Source organism: Canis lupus, chromosome 34 (assembly GCF_011100685.1).
Source record: "Canis lupus familiaris isolate Mischka breed German Shepherd chromosome 34, alternate assembly UU_Cfam_GSD_1.0, whole genome shotgun sequence".
Lineage (NCBI taxonomy): Eukaryota > Metazoa > Chordata > Mammalia > Carnivora > Canidae > Canis > Canis lupus.
Window position 1 is genome coordinate 8,242,839 of NC_049255.1, and position 16,949 is coordinate 8,259,787.

The window sequence follows — 16,949 nt, forward strand, 5'->3', positions numbered from 1 at the left end:
AATTCCGAAAAATTCTCATAGTATCATGTTCAGCTTCATTTTATTCCTAAACCTGCAGAACATATGTCACATCCTCAGTACAGATGAAAAAGACCTACCCCTTACAACATCAGGAGGCCCTAAAAAACCAAAACCAGTGATAAAAACAGAATATTCTAGAACAGAAACCAGCATTCTTCATCATTAAACACATACTCACAGGAAAAGACTCGCCCGCTGCACTGCTCAGGAGGGTTCCTTCCTCAGAGTCTGGAAACACTCCCTTCCTAACAATAACTGAACATTCCTACAGCTCTTTAAGAAGCTAAAGACAAGTACCTTTACAAACTCATAGTAAAAGGATATCATCACATTTCTTCTGATATTCTGTTAATAAATTACTGCAACAAAGAAAAGAATGACATTACTTTCTTGATCTAGAAAATACTGTTAAAATCACATTTCAAAATACGCTAGGCACCTGTCTTCCAAGGTTTCCTGCAACAAATTATGTTTAATTAATTAAATATGTATACACACATGTATGTATCACCTTCAATTCTTTAAAAGCACTGCAATGATGTATGAACTTTAGAAACACAAAAGAAGAGCTCGTACGATGGCTATGAAATACTGTGAAGGAATCTGAGGCCCAGTCCCAAAGCTCAGAAGGCTTTAAAGATAGAAAACAGCTTTAAAAAAATGTTTGCTCTACCAGAGTCACCACCCATCCCCTGGGCTTGCCGGAAGAGGCTCAACCACAACCCACAGTTCAGGGTCCCAGGTGAGGACCCGTTCTACACCAGAGTCACCACCCACCCCTTGGGCTTGCCGTAACAGGCTCCACCGTGACCCACAGCCCAGGGTCCCCAGTGAGGACCCGCTCTACCAGAGTCACTTCCTACTCCTCAGGCTTGCCATAAGGGGCTCCACTGTGACCCACAGCCCAAGGCCCCGGGGAGGATGGAAACTCTCTGGGCCCAGGGACCCAGCACCACCTGCTCTGGCTTGTCTATCAGGTTCATGAAGTTCAACAAAACACATGAAAACATACTCACTCTGTATTAATAATTTTCTGCTTCAAGGTAATTAGTGCTTCAACATACTCGTTTAAATTCTGAAAGAAAAAAAAAGCTATAGTCAGCTACTTGTTTTTGTAATATGAATGACATTTTCTGTAATATGTGACTTACTATAAAACATGAACATATTTACTCTCATGTAAACACAGAAATACATAAAGATATTATTTATGTTACATAGAAACACTGACCTACTCTGTGTGATCTTGAACCCATGCTCTAACTCTGAATCTTTCTTTAGGTAGATGACCCTCTCTCTGACAGCAAGGGGGGTGTACAGACATTCTGACGAGTGCTCTTATTAATCAGTGAAAATCTGATACATATTCACTATTTTAGTTCACTAATTACTAGTAATCTTCAGTCTATGACTCACTCAAAATTGTCTCTGAAAGGATTTAAGACAATCAGAAAGTCACATAAATTATAAAAAGAGCAAAAAATAAAAATAACATGGGAAGAACAAATGGGAATACTAAAATAAGGATGAAATTCAATGAAAAATCTATTTTATATAGATCTTTATAAAGATCTATATATTTTAGAGACCTAAATATATAGATCTATAAGATACATAATATACATATATATACAAAATATATTTGTAGTTGGTCTTTATAAAGATCTATATGTTTTAGGGACCAACTACAAATCTGGCTTTAAATTACTGCTATCAATCCAACAGGCAAAACAGCATTAATTACACTGCTCAAGATGTTCCTAAGACTTAAAAACAGGTATTTTTTAAGTGATTTTTTTACCCTAACATCTCCATATTTCATTAGTAAATACTTCAAAAGAACTTATTTTTCACATTGATTATTCCCAAACACCTTTTTCTAGATAATCCAAATGACAGAATTTTAGAAGTATTTCCCTATATAGTAGTCTGTGCATCTTCTTTGCAGTCATACATGTAACATGTTAAAATAAAAAAGGGTACACACTGAAATACATAAACAAAAAGTCTTAATTTGGGATGCCTGGGTGGCTCAGTTGTTTGAGTGCCCAACTCTTGGTTTCGACTGGTGTTTCTCATCTCAGGGTCATGGGACTGAGCCTGAGTCAGGCTCTGAGGTCAGCTCAGAGTCCCATCTCCTACATGTGTGCCCTCTTTCTCTCTCCAAAATATAAATGAAATCTTAAAAAAAAAAAAAAAAAAAGCCTTTGTTTTCTTATATTCCCACCACCAATCAGTATTCCTCTTTGAGTATCTCCTTCCAGAACTGTTCCTGCATAAGTAAAGGATATCTGGATGTGCTCATTCCACCAACTCACCACTGAAGGCCATTCAGGTTCTTTCTGATTCCAACAGCAACCCCATGACTATCCCTGCCCATTCCTGTGAGATCCTTCTATCTTTCCTTAGGATCAAGTCCAAATAGGCTTCCTGCATTGGTGATAGTTATGAGCTTTGAAAAATCTTAAAGGCCTATTTTTCCATTTAAATTTCTTTATGAGTATTACTGAGAAATCTCTTGCCATTCACAGTTTTTCTCTTATTAATAGCTCCTTAACACTGTGTGGTCCTTAACCACTGGTGTGGTGGCACTTTCTTATACCTGAGATATTTGAGCAAAAGTAACATTTCATTAAAAGTTACAAATACATACATACAGTATGTCAACTGATCACTAAAATATAACCACAGAGGCAAGCAGAAGCTTTAAATATTCAGAGCTGAATCTGTCAGTTTTTTTAAAAAAAACAACTTTGGTTTCCTGATATATTTAGAAAATTCTATCCCACCCAAGATGCTAAAATAAAAGGATTCTTCTATACATTCTTTTAGTACTTTCATGCTTTCATTTTTTATATTTACATCTTTAATCATTCTGGTATAGTATATAGTAGAGACTCTGAACATTCTAAGTCAAAAGGGCAATGAGTGGACCATTCCATATTTGTGTTCAATGTATATTTTTGCTTTCCACATTAAAAAATAATCATCACGTACAAAATAAATTCCACATAACAATAGATTTCTGGGCACAGAGGGTAAATAATGCAACTGCTTTTCTTCCCTCCCTAAAAGCCACCTAATACTAAAGCCAAGGAACTTTTGCCCCAAAGGCAAAACCCACAAAGATGAGAGCAGAATAAAGGACAAATGGAAACTGGAAAGCAGATTTGAGAATACTGACTTAGGCTCAAGAAAGCAGGAGAGGTGGGAAAGGGGGGAATCTGTGACACCAGGTGCTCTGAGACAGGAAGAGAGCAGGGTGACACCAAAATGAGAACTAGTTGCAAGCTTTTTTAAAAGCATGAATTCCTCAACTTCCTACCTCTCTGCCATGCCACCATCCAGCAAAAGCTTTGCTGTCTGAAGAATCCTCTGCCTGGGACACTGCAAATATTGTGCCAAAAACAAAGGGACAAAGCACCTCCTACAATACTGACCTGACCCTGACCACCTGCTTGTCCCCACTGGCTCTCAGACTGTCACAGCCAGTCCATTGCCCTCCAAGCGGGAGACTAAAAGCGCTTTCTCAGAGGACATCTAACCAGCACTGGCACAAGACAGCCTTCAAATAAATGACCCACCAGACCTGCATGAAGCTCAGGGTCCAGAAGCCCTGCACACTCAGCATTTCCAGCCAGCACAGTAGCCAACAGTTTTAATAGGAACAACCATGGATTTCCACACATCAGAGAGAAGCCTGTAACATGAAAGAGACACCAAAACAAGACATAGCAAGTTGGAGTAAACAAAAACTGAGAAGAAAACTTCAAAAATATTAGTATGATCAGAGATAAATGATGTTATGTTCATGAAACAACAGTACTTTTAAAAGGAATATACAGAGTTCCAAGAAATTTCTTTTTAAAGCTCTTAAAAATTAAAGACAGACCCATTAGGATGGCTGAAGTCACAACGACAGACAAGTGTCAGTGAGGATGGGAGAAACTGGAGCCTCGGGTTCTGTGTTGGAGTACGACATGTAGCAGCTGTTGTGGACAGCAGTTTGGCAATTCCTCCAAGTGTCAAACACAGTTCACCATGTTATCCAGCAATGCCACTCCTCGGTCTCTGCCCAAGAGACCTGAAAACACACGTCCATGCCAAATTCGAACTCTGCGATTTACGGCACTATCCACACTAGCCAAAAAGTAGAAATAAGCTAAACATGCACCAAATGATGCATGGATAAAGGAGATGTCACACAGCCATACCATTTGATCTCAGCAATGAAAACAAATAAATGACACCTGCATGACAAGGCTAAACCTGGGAAATATCACATACATGCAAGAGGCTGGTCACAAAAGGCTACATGCTGTATGAGTCCACTCATATGAATTGTCCATCACAGGCAAATCCAGAGACAGAGGAGGTTAGTGGTTGGTTGCCAGGGACGGGGCGGGGCGGAGGGGGGGTGGGGTGGGTGGATGGAAATGATGGCTAATGCCTAAGAGGGTTCTTGGCAGGGGCATGGGGGGGGGGGGGGGCGGGATGAATGTGTCTTACAAAGTGATGACAGAGTTGCGTAACTGTGAACTAAAAACCACTGAATTGTACACATAAAAAGGATGAATTTTATGGTATGTGTATTACATCTCAATAAAACTGTCAGAACTAAATTAAAAACAGGAAAACAAAATAAAAACCTCAAAAGGTTTGATGATAAAACTGGGGAAAAAAAAGTTTCTCAAATAAAGCAAAACAGACATGAGAAAGAACAAAGAAAAATAAAAACAATTGGAGTATCAGTGCAAGATCTCACGTGCCCAGCAATAAGAGTTCCAGACAGAGAGCCATAGAAAAGACACACAGATAACCAAAGAAATTGTGATATTCAAGAAGAAATCTCAGAATTGAAACCAGAAGTTTCCAAACTAAAAGTCCCAGCACACAAACAGAAACAGACTCCAAACCACGGAATATCGGCACCAAATTTCAGAGCATCAGAGACAAGCAAAGATCCTACAGGAACCCCAAGAGAAAAATAAAACCGAGCAACTCATATACAAAGAATGTGGCATCAGAATGGCTTCAGCTTTCAACAATAACCTAGAGACCTAGAAAGCAAGTCTTCAAAATTTTCAAGCAAAGTAATTTCCAAGGTAAAATTCTGTACAAGGCACCAATCAACTGAGATGGTAAAACAGCCATTTTATCTCCAGAATTTCTATGAATTTACTTCCCAGACAGCCTTAATAGGAAAATCCTGGAGGATGTGAACATGTTTCACCAAAACCATGGAGTAAACCCAGACAAATGATATGGCACACAAGACAGAGGAAATGGGAATCCAGGAAGGCAGCTGTGCCCAGAACAGAGCAGGTCCAAAGGCTGAGGAGGAGGGAATTTCTTTTCCCTTAAGAAGAAACTGACAGAAATATCTGGTAGAATGAAAGCATTAAGATGACATTTCTGGGACACCTGGGTGGCTCAGTGGTTTGGCGCCTGCCTTTGGCCCAGGGCGTGATCCTGGAGTCCCGGAATAGAGTCCCGTATCGGGCTCCCTGCATGGAGCCTGCTTCTCCCTCTGCCTGTGTCTCTGCCATTCTCTCTGTCTCTCTCATGAATAAATAAAATATTAAAAAGAGAGAGAGAGAGAGAGAGAGATGACATTTCTGACAGAGAACTCCAAGTAAATGTAGTTGGTGTTCACCATGCATTTAAAATTATTTTTTAAATATAAGTGATTCTTCCCTTTTTTCCCCATCCTCTTTCCAGTTCTTTGCTAGTGGGCCTCATCTCCACCTTGCTTTCAGATGTCATTCTGTAACATAAAGTACTACACAAGAGACATTCCAGAAACCTGACTCTAGAGTCACACACAGTTGGATTCAAATTCTTGTCCCACCTCTTTCTGGCTGAGTGAAACTTGGGCATATGTTTAGCCTCCCCTTGCCTCAAGATCCTTTCCAATTCCACAGATAAAGAGACTGAAGCGCTGGGAGGGGCACAGCTGGTCAGCTATCAGGAGTAAATAAGATGAGCCACAGGAAGGGTTTGACCCAGTCCCTGGCATATGGTAAATAGTCCTTAATCTTTTCAAGATGAGCAAGTTGAATTACAGATATCATCATTCAACAGTGGAAAGAAGAAAACACATAAGGAAAAGTAAGTATAATTTATCCAGAGTATAGCTCTGAATAGCATATAGAGTCAGGACAATGCCCACTTTGAGGAATGACTTAATGCAAATCCTATGTAGGCCGAGAAGACTGAGGGAGCCATTAAGGGAGGCTCCAGACGGCTGGGGTTACAATGTAGGACAGCTCAGTTCACCTTCCAAAGTCAGAAATTGAACAATATGCCCTACATTGAAAAGCAAGAAGCAGCAACAGAAGTCTATTATTTAACGACATCAGAGTTCATTAAAAAACACAGAGTGCAAACCATTAAAAGTGGGAAGGGAGAAGTGGGGCTGGGGGCCAAGGGCTGGCTCACCACGTCCCGTACATCTAGCTACCTCTCTAAACTGTATTCATGTATGTCTGAGAAAGAATTCAAGACCACAAAACATAGCATTACGCAGGAAAAGCCAAAAGACTAAGTTCAGACGACATCTTGGCTTCCTACAGCATTCAAGGCCCTGACTTCTTTCTCAGAGCTCAATTTCGGGCAAATACCACAGCATCCTAATAACTTGGCCTCTTGGTTTTCTCCAATCTGGTCTGAATGTTGCTTGCGGTGGTTGCAACCATCTTGAACGTACCTCGGAAGCATGAGCATGCAGCAGGCTGGGTCTCAGGGACCAATGTGCGTCTCTGGGTACACACTGTGCCCCAGTGCTGTCCAGCCTCCAGGAGGAAGCAAGGTGCAGGACACACCTGTCCAGAAGAGCTCCCAAGGACCTGCTTCCCCTGACTTCTCTCCCAGCAGTCACGCTCATCTGGAATGCCCACTGCTACCGCTACTGCCACGCTCAGGCCTCTTCCCAGCCCTCCCCACTCAACACCATCTCGCTTTTTCTCTGGCTCCTGGCATAGTCCCTCAACCTGTACTTTGTACTTGTTCATTTGTTCACTAATATATTCCCAGAGTAGTACGTTCTGCTACTTTTACATTTTACTCCGTTTGCTCCTTCTCCAAAGCACACCATTTTCATGTCATCCACACAACATCCTCCGAATGTCCCTGCCAACATTTAGCACTTGAGGAAAATAAAAGAAATCCAGTCTGTGCTTATCTCCCCTCCCTTCTCCAAGAGGTGGAATCAACACAGGGGCTGAGCACACAGGGCACCGAGGGGGCAGAGGGGCAAGCCAGTGCTCCCGGGGCGGAGGTGGGGAGACGGGATGACAGAGCATCTGGAGAAACAGCAATACTAAGGAGTCAGTACACCATGTACAATCACAGCAGATAAGTACAGGGCCCAAGTCAACCTCAACACTAACACTATGGGCTGGAGGATTGTTTGTGGTGGCTGTCCTAGGCACTGTGCAAATGTTTGGCAGTGTCTCTGGCCTCTACTCCTGAGGTGGCCAGAGCACTCCCTCAACCCTCAAGGTGCCCATACAGGTCTGAGATGCTGTGTCTGGAAAGGCCTGCTAGCAGAGTAGGCCCCTGGTGATGTCTGGGCACTTGCATTTCTGGAGGGTTCCCATCATTCTTTTAATGCCAAGAATGACTCCCTATGCTTAACTACACAATGTGGTTTATGCTCAAACTTGCTTTCCTTCTGAGCATCTGGAGTTTGGGTATGTGCTAGGTAGGCATATGCATGAGACCAGTGCCCCAGTAGACACTGTACCATGTCACAGCCGCTGCTGGAGAACTTCAGTGAGTCCAGTCACCCTCACTGGGTTTCCTCAGGGCACCACCACGTGGCCTTTGCTCCTGGCTGATTTTGCATGTATGCTCTTGCTGTGATAAGCCACCTGGAGAGTAGGATGACACTGAGGCTGGGGTGGGTTTTGGGCTCTTTGATACAGTGTGATCCCCAGAGTGTTTCCAGACCCTGCCAATGAGAAGCCAAAGCTGTGCTCTTTAAGCTTTCAGGTACGTGAAAGGCAAAGAGAGACTCAATTGGAGGAGGCTAGAAGTACTGACAGTGCTCTACAACACACTTCGTCAACTGGACCAGGAACCAGCAAAGCAAGCGGGATTCCTGAGCCTCTAAGCAAAATCTGAAGGGCCCAAGGATGGGAGGGACTGGCTGCACCAATGCTAACTAAGGTCCAGGCTGGAGCACTGCGGGCTCATTCTGTCAGATAATGGGTCAGATTTCGGGGAAACAAGCCCTGCAGTGTTGCAGGGCACAGAAAGTGTGTGGGTACCAATGACCACGCAAACGAGGAAACATCTGAACACCCAGTGAATGGGCTAAAGAGAATACCAGAGTTCTTGGTACTGTTCTGGTGACTTTCTTTTAAGTCCTAAGTTCTTTCAAAAGAAATTATTTTTAAAGATCATGCTAATCCCATTAATTGCTCTGCTGGGGATGATCTGGCTCACTGTTCAGCTTGAATCCTCTTTGATATGCCACATTTCCTCCTCCTACTTAACTTTTTATTCAGTGCTCTTATGTAAAGTCTACACTGATCTGCATAAGAGCTGTGTCTCCTGAGCAGTAGCAAGGACCCCCATGTGATGTCCTCTGGCACAGAGTGGACTGGAACAAGGCAGGAAGGCAGGAATGCTCCCCCTACTCCAAGGCCAATCAGGGCACTTCCCCACCAAACAAGCTGAGTGGCTCTGCCTCCTGGGAAGGCAGGCCCCAGTCTCGTGCCTCGTCTTCAGCTGCCCTGACCTCACACTTCGTGCTTCATCCATCACAAACCACCTTTTCCCACACTGATCTCCACACACGGTGCCCGCCGGTCCACTACACACTCCCTCCATCTCTTCCCTCTTACTCGACTAAGAATCATCCTTCAGACCTCAACTCATTCCCTGCTCCTCGTAGATGCTCTCCGCCTACCCTGTACACCCCCCAGCACAGTACTCACTGACAGGCTTCTTCTGTGGTAGCTTCCTCACTATCTGGAACCCCAACTAGAACAAGTGCACCAAGCCTTTCCTGACTATACTCCAAAACAAGCCATGGCATCCTAGACCCGGTGATGCTCAGAAAATGTCTGCTCACCGAATGGATTACAACTTTGTGAGCCTTCTTTTAATAGAATAATTTACAAGTCAGTTCATCTAGGAAAAATCACAGTTCAGGGTCCAAATGATGAAATTCCGACCCCTGGCAAGTAGCAGGGGGGAGGCCTACACGAGTTGAGTAGCAGGCTCAAGTCTGCACCAAGGATGGCCAAACACCACGTACCCTGAATCTACTCTAGTGGCACAAGGTCAAGGGTATAACCACGTGCTCTTAACTCTCACCAGGATGCCCAAAGGTTAAACTGTTGTGCTCTGCAGTGAAGCAAACTCATGAAAAAAAGGCCTCTCCTCCACCAGAATGGAGCAACTCATGCCAGCAGACTTAAAACAACCCAGCACAAGCAGCATGCAAGTGCACTCCGCCACCGCAGAAGAACCCACGCTGCTCTGCTGTGACTACTCAAGTCCAGCAGCCACAGGGACCCGGGGCTGGAGCTCAGGGACCAACCATCGCCACCATGTGGGTGGCTAACAACAGGTGAGCTGCGGGACGACAAAACAAAGGGTGCCTAGCATGGAGTTAATTCACATGCTTCCAAATGGAGTGACCATCATCACAGCAACACTGAAACAAAGAGGGCAGGGAAAAGGTTTCCAGCACAAGGAAAGGACGGCTCCGCTCGGGACAGAGCCAGCTTCCCGCTGTGGTTCAGAACCAGGCCCAGTGCAGCCGCAACAACTGGGAGACGCCTGCAGCGAGCCTGCCCGTTTCCAGCCAGATGCCAAGTGCCTGACAAAACCACCCAGGGGCCCACTGTCTCTGTGCAGGGCACCCCCTAGTCTCCCTGGCACCAGTGTCCCTCCAGGAGGGAACCTGGTAGCCTCTCCTAGGGGAGGGACGTACCCCGAATGACAGATCTCCACCTGCTCCCTGTTCTCGATCTTTCCCGCCCTCACTTCCTGGGGTTCTTGTTTATGTTTCCCTTTCTCACCCACCATTCCATGCCCGCCTTCCGTCAGCAGCCAGCAGCTTTTCCCTCACCGACTGCTAGTGCCAGCACCTAGTCTCAGGACGTGTCACAAAGCTTCTCAAAATCTCTTCAAGTGACAGATCGTGCTCCCTCATTCTCCTATCACCATCTATCTCCCCCCTCCAAAACAAACTTCTTACAAGGAACCCCGCTCCGACCTACCCTGGCCTGCTCTGTCTTCTCAGAGCAGGATATCAGGTGCTCTGGAAGCCTCGTGCTCCACAATGTGAAAGCAGCTCCCAAGTCCCAGTTCTGACCTCATTCTAGAACTTCAATCCCACATTTCCAACACCTCTTATGTCTTGGTTTCTATTTCTCTTTCCTCTACCAGTTCTCAGACACTCTGGTTTTAATCTCTGGATCTTTTCTTCCCCTGACCTGAAATCCGCTTTGTAGCTTCTCATATCTGGACCCTTTTGCTTTTTTATTCCCATTCCCAGGAAGCTTTGTTTCACCCAGACTTTTGTTATCACGAGCGTGCATTAATAAAATAAGGTTCCAGAGCTAGATGCACTCCTCTCATCCAACCTGTACACCGCCACCTGCTATTTTTACCAAAAACACCGCTGGTAATTGTGCAAAACCTTTCTCTACTCCTTCTGACAAAACTATAAAACTTGAAGGGGGTTACTATTCAAGATCTTCAATAATGTGCCACAAACCTATTTTTCCAGCATTCCTTTGCAAAATTAAAGACTTGTTCAAGACTCTACACCTAAGTAATTATTCTCTTCCCCTAAAAAACGTTCCAGGCAAAAGCCCGAATGCAGTGGAGTGTCCTGACCTAGGGAAGAGGTCTGCGAAGGCAGGCCCTGCTTTTGTAAATCCAGTTTCCCTGGATCACAGCCAGGCCCATTCCTCTACTGCTGCCTGCGCTGCTCGTGCCCTACAAGTGTAGAGGAAGACCTGTGAATAGACCACAAGCCCCCATCCTAATAATCTTGCCCCTCGTGGAACAAACCTACATACGCCTGGCCGAAGGATCTAACAGGATTCCTCCTACTGCTATTCTGAGAACCAATAGCAAGACTGCAGCAACGGTGGAAGAGAGGGGGAGTTCTCTGGAGGCTGAAGCATGAATCCCTAGGCCAGAGATCACACAGGTTCACACAAGGCTGGAAGCAGCGGGCAAGAGTGAGGAGGGGTGGATAGGGAAGGTGAAGTCAAGGGAATCAGCGGACAGACTGGACGCAGGATGTGAGAGAAAGACAGGCACCAAGGATGACACCTAGTTTCTGGCCTAAACAACCAGAGTTGCAGTGATTACTTTTAGCTGAGATGAGGACTACCATGGGTAGGCCAGGTTTTCGGAGAAAGACCAGATTCCCAACTGAAAAGCATAATTCACGCCAGTTATTCTTCACAAAAGCCTCTGACAGCTCACACTCCTTTGCAGAGTAAAAGCCAAATCATTTGCAGTGGTCTCTAAGGGCCCACACCTCAGACCCTTCTCATTCTGATTTCTTCAGACTTCCTGACTGCTAGAAATTGTTTTTGTGCTCCCTCCCCAAATTTGTATATTTAAACCTAATCCCATGTGGGCGGCCAACAACAAAAGTGTGACACCTTTGGGAGGGGATTAGGTCATGAGGGCAGAGCCCTCATGAATGGGATTTGGGCTCTTTACAAAAGACCCCCCCCCCCCCCAAAGCTCACTTTCCCCCTTCCACCAGGGGAGGACAGGGCCAGACAGTCACAAACTAGGAACCCGGCCCTCCTGAGATGCCAGATCTGCCTGTGCTTGGATCTAGGACTTCCCAGTCAACAGAACTAGGAGGAATAAGTTCCTAGGACTCATAAGCCACCCAGTCTATGACATTTTGTTACAGCAGCCCAGAAGAGACTAAGACATCTACACTGGCCACCGTGCTTTGCCCAAGCACACTCAGCAAGCCCATGTCAGGCTCCACACCTACTGTATGCGATGCTCTGCTCCCAAGGTATCTCCAGAGCTTATTCTCTCACCCCTTTTGCTCAAATATAACCTTTTCAGAAAGGCCTTCCCAGGACTTCCTACATAGATTCCACCAGCCGGTGGCCCCTTCCTTGCCCATTTGTTCTTGACACCTTATTCGGACAACTTCTGACATATTTATCATCTTCTCATGTGACTTGTTTCCTCTGTCTCTTCCTCCCACCTCCTAAAATGGAAGCTCCAAGAGATCAAGGATGCTTGCCTCTTTTCCTGCTGCTATAATCACACTGCTTCAAACACAGCAGGTGACCTACAAATACTTGTTGGATGAGACTGGCACAAAGAATAATCTTATTACAGATTCAGGAGAACTTCACTCATGTTCCTGGGGTCTTGAGGGAAAAGAGTAAAAGCATATTACAGATGCATATACAGCGCAGCCCGGACAGTTCTACCACCAGTTCCCTTCCATCCAGGGTGCCGGTGCGTGACTCCCTTTCTATGTCCCCCGCTCTCAACACTGAGAACACCTGGGATCAGTTCACAGACAGTGCACTTAAACAAAAGCCCACCCAGCATATTTTGATGGTGTGTATGGCCTACATCCCTTTCTGGTCCCATCGAGGCAGCCACCCTCCCCTCTGCACCCTGCTCACACCAACCCCACACTGTTCTGCTTCTCCTCACCCCATAAGGGTCCCACCTGTTAATCCGTCCGTGGAGGGAGGTCCTCCCACACCTCTGGTGCTCAACATTCAGCTCTCCCCACCTCCCGTCCCCCCAGAATATCCCAAAAGCCAAGACCCCCATTCCAACTCCTCCTCTACTTTCTCTGGAATACTTAAAATCTTCTAAGGTCTTATTTGCACACGTGTCTGACTTTCAGGAGCAGATCATCCACTCTGTTCACCCCTGTGACCCTGCTGCCCGGACCACTGGGCAGAAAGAGCGATAATTGAATGCACTCCTGCAGGCAGGGCTGTGTCCCTCTTTGCCGTCAAAGGCACCGACCCTGGAGGTTAAGAGACTCCCGACGGCAACGAGACCCTGGGCCTATCCCCTCTACCTCGCAGGACCTGGAGCCAGACGGCAGCAACGCCTCTTCCGTGCTGCACACAACGGTCCATTCTGCGGCTAGAAACTTGCGGGAACCGCAAGCCTTTCATTGATGAGTGGCCCTCCCAGCCAACCTGCACTCGCGCCTCCAGGCAAATATCTCCGGATGAGCCAGGGCACTAAAAAAGGTCGCAGAGAGGGGCAGCTTCCCCCGGCATTTGGCCCGTCACCCCGGGGAGCCCCGGGGCTGGGTACGTCAAGGAAGGGCCCCCAGCGCCCGCTCGCGCGCCCCCCCGCACCACTGCATCCCGGCAGAGGCTTCCCGGGCCGCACGCCCGAATAAAGCAGAGGAGGCGTTTCCCCAAACAGCCGCAGAAACGGGGAGCGGGAGCGGAGGAGGGGGCTTCCGCCGCGGCGCCGGACCCCCAGCCCCGCGCCCGGCCCGGGGAGGCCCGCACCTGCTGCAGGGACGCGCAGCCCTGACACCGCGACAGGTCCGCCGCCGTCCCGGGCGCCGCCGAGTGGGTCTCGCCCGGCATCATGGTGCCAACGCCGGGCCCCGTGGGCCCGCGCGCCTCAGGGACCCGCGGCCTCGGCCCTGTCCTCCCTCTGCTGACGCTGCCGGGGCCGCCGCCTGCCAGGCCGCTTCCCGCCGGGTCCGGGCGGGTCCATCCGTGCACAGAGGTCCCCGTGGAGGTGGCGAAAGGCTCTCCCGACCGGAGCCGCCTCGGGCACTGGAGAGAAACGCGACCCGGCGCGGCCCCCGAGCGCGACACCGCCCAGCCAGGACCCCGCCCCGCCCTAGCTCGCCCCGCCCCCCGCCGCGGCCCGGGGCTGCCCGCGGCGCCGCCTGAGCGGAATGGGCAGGGGAGCCGGGCCGGGACGGCCGGAGAGGCGCCCGCCCGGGACGAGTCCGGGAGCCCGACAGCCTCGAAGGTGCACCCCTTGTGCTGTCTGGGCGGCGACTCTTCCGTTGCCGGCTTGGGTGTGACAGACTTTCCATAGACACCCACAGCCGCCGGCCAGGGGGCGGGGACCTTGGGTGACGTCACTCGGGCGCCCGCCGGCCCGGAAGGACCCGCACCCGGCGGGCAGGTGTGCGACTTGTGACCGGAGGGAACCGCTCCGCGCCAGTCCGGCGGGTCCCGGAGGGGCCTGGAGACCGCGGCGCGCCGCCCCCGCGGTCCTTGCCGCGCGCCGTGGGGCGGCCGGACACCTCCAGGCCGCATGCGCGCCTCGGGACCGGGGAGGAAACCAGCGCCGCCGGGGCGGCTCGGGCGCGACCCCCCGGAGCGCGCGGGGCTTCTCCCGTCACCCGCCCCCGCCCCCGCCCCCGCCCCCGCCCCCCTCCGAGGACCGCGCGCTCGCCCGCCCTGCCCCGCGCCGCCGTGTAAGGTCCAGATCCCTGGCATCCCGCCCGCCGGCTCCTTCCAGAGCGCTGGGCTCGGGCTGCGGAGCGACGGGTCCGGGTCGGGGGACCGGGGGACCGGGGGACCCGGTACCGGCGGGGGCAAGGAGCGGCGTGTGCCTGGGCCGCGCGGGACCCTCTAGGAGGCCCGGCCACCCCCCGTCTCCGGATTCTGATCCCAAACACGTAGATTTCCAGGGGAACTGCCCTGTGATTCAAGGTTCCCCAAATAACTGGAGGTTTTGTCCAGATCAGTAGTTCGTCCCCGGCCCCCCCCCCCCCCCCCCCCAGCACGGCTGGAGCCCTCCTCTGCCCTCCTCTGCCCTCCTCTGCCCTCCTCTGCCCTCCCGGCCTGGTCGCCGCCGCCTGCGCCCGGGTCTGGACGGCCTCCTCCCGGCTCCCTCCGCCGCCGCCCGCCGGCCGCCTCCACCTTACGTGACACCCGCCTTTTCCGCACTGATCGTTTGCGACCCCCACCTCTTGACTTGGATCACAGTGATGGTCACGTCTTCTTGGGCCTCTCCGTTTTCCTTTAAACCTTGTGAAGGGCCGTGCACAGTAGCTGCTCAGTGAATGTCCGAGTCAACCAAGTTTGCTGCGAGTAACTGAAGGTCAAGAAGAATCCGCGCCCGCGTTCAAGGATGAAAGTGCATTTGTTTCTACCACGACCTTTCTCGAGCCAGTGCTGCAGACATGGAGAGAAAGAAGCAAAAATCTATGTGTAACGCAGGGCAAGCAAACTCTGTAAAGAGCCGCGTGGTGATGATTTTAGGATTTGGGGGCCCTACAGATCTCTGCGCATATTTGTCGATAGTTTTGGTTTGTGAAGAACCACTTTTAAGAACAAAACCTGCCCCCCCGCCCCCCCCCCTCGGTCAGTGGAGCGGGTGACACTTGATCTGGAGGTCCTGAGTTCAAGCCCCAGGTTGGATGTAGAGGTTACTTGAAAAGTCTTAAAAAAAAAAAACAAAAAACGTGAAATTCATTCTTACGTTGCAGACTGTACAAAGACATACGTTATAGGTATAACGGGAGTTGAGGTGGGCCACTGATCAAGGAGGCTGAAAACTAGGTTTCCCCCTTTCCCACGTGGGGAGCCACAGCTGTTCCTCATTGTGATGGAAACAAGCAGGTGTCTATACCGCAGACAGTGGTGAACGGTCCATTTGGAACCACACACCTGGCTTTAAAGTCCAGCAAGTGTCCAATTTGAGCTGCTGTTGTCTTACAGAGGATTAGCTGCCGTTCAAGTGAAAAGTGACCAGGACGGGGCCAGGTGCAAGGCACCTACTAGGCAGAGTAGTAAAGTAACAAGTTCTTGATGGCATCATCCATCTTGGAAAACAAATGTATCCTTAGCCTACTCACAAAAGTAGTTTCTGGTGTTTTGTTTTGGAGTTTTCAGTTTTTTCAAAAAAATCATTTTTCTCATCAGACTTCCAAGAAAAACGTTGCATTTTTCTGCCTGTGTCCTCACACCTGGAGAGAAGTCTAGATTCGGGCTTCTGATGTGGGGACTCCCTGTGGAGTCCAGTCCACAGTTCAGAGATCAGACCCTAAAAATCTCAGGTTTTGCTTCAGGACCTCCCAGGTGCTCTCTCAGTAATTTCTCCAACCTAAAGCTTTAGGATGTCACATAACTAAGATGTGACATGAACTGATGATTTAATTTATTAATACGTGCTTCCACTGAAACAGTTAATAGATCTGGTCCAGAGGCCAAGGAGATTACCATCATACATACTCAGAATGGAAAACGATTTGTTGCCTAGAAGTTCCTGTGTTTTGCTTCATGAAGCGCCTTCCTCTCATTTGATGCACTTTCCATAATAAAAATAAACTATGTTGCATTATTTATTTTAAAACTCCTCTATACATTTTATGGAGTCAGAATCTGATGAAGTCCTGTGCGTTTCCAGACCTGCGATGTAATGTAACAAATGGCCACAGGATGCCAGTCTTTCCCTGTGTGTTGGACACAAATGGACTTTAGGGAGGATGGAGCTCACTCAGAAAGCAGAAGAATCCATTTCCTACAACAAGCATCTGCAATAGAGCACAAAACCGGTGTGACTGTTAAGGATGAAGCACAATTTTAAAGGACTCTCACAGTTGTGTGACCCTCTTCGGGAGCACACGTTCACTTCCCTCGTAGGGTATTTTGTGATCACCAAGCAGCTGTAACAGCTTGTCGCGTGAAATGCTTCCTGTGGCTTCTGGGATCTGGAGAAGGGAGGTAGCAGTCTCGGAGAGGCGAGGGAGACAGGATTCTGTTAGGGAGCGTTGGTGTGCACGGTGCAGCCCACCCCTCCTAAAGAAGAGGGCAGGAGAGGGAGGAGGGGGAAGAAGTGTGGGGTGAGCGGCTCCAAGCTAGACATGTGCCCTGGCGTGACTCAGTGGGAACCCGGGAAGGCCAGTGGTGGGAGATGCCTGAGGCCGTGGGGAGTGGGGTGGGGCACACCAGAAGCAAGCC

The 16,949-nt window shown here is 48.9% G+C and overlaps 1 protein-coding gene across 3 annotated transcripts in view; it reads right to left on the bottom strand.

Annotated features, from left to right (window-relative positions):
* The window catches only part of ICE1 (interactor of little elongation complex ELL subunit 1), a 62,373-nt gene extending 48,539 nt beyond the window's left edge, over positions 1-13,834 (bottom strand). For 2 of the 3 annotated variants that reach the window (XM_038583347.1, XM_038583346.1), the window contains exons 1-3: positions 13,527-13,814; positions 1,038-1,096; positions 346-380 (exon numbers count right to left, since the gene is read on the bottom strand). In XM_038583347.1, the coding sequence (XP_038439275.1) occupies positions 346-380; positions 1,038-1,096; positions 13,527-13,610 (178 nt within the window). In that variant the 5' untranslated portion in view covers positions 13,611-13,814. Of the gene's footprint in view, positions 1-345; positions 381-1,037; positions 1,097-13,526 lie in introns of all 3 variants that reach the window. The other variant, XM_038583348.1, reaches the window with a different exon arrangement.
* Between the last annotated feature and the right edge of the window lie 3,115 nt (positions 13,835-16,949).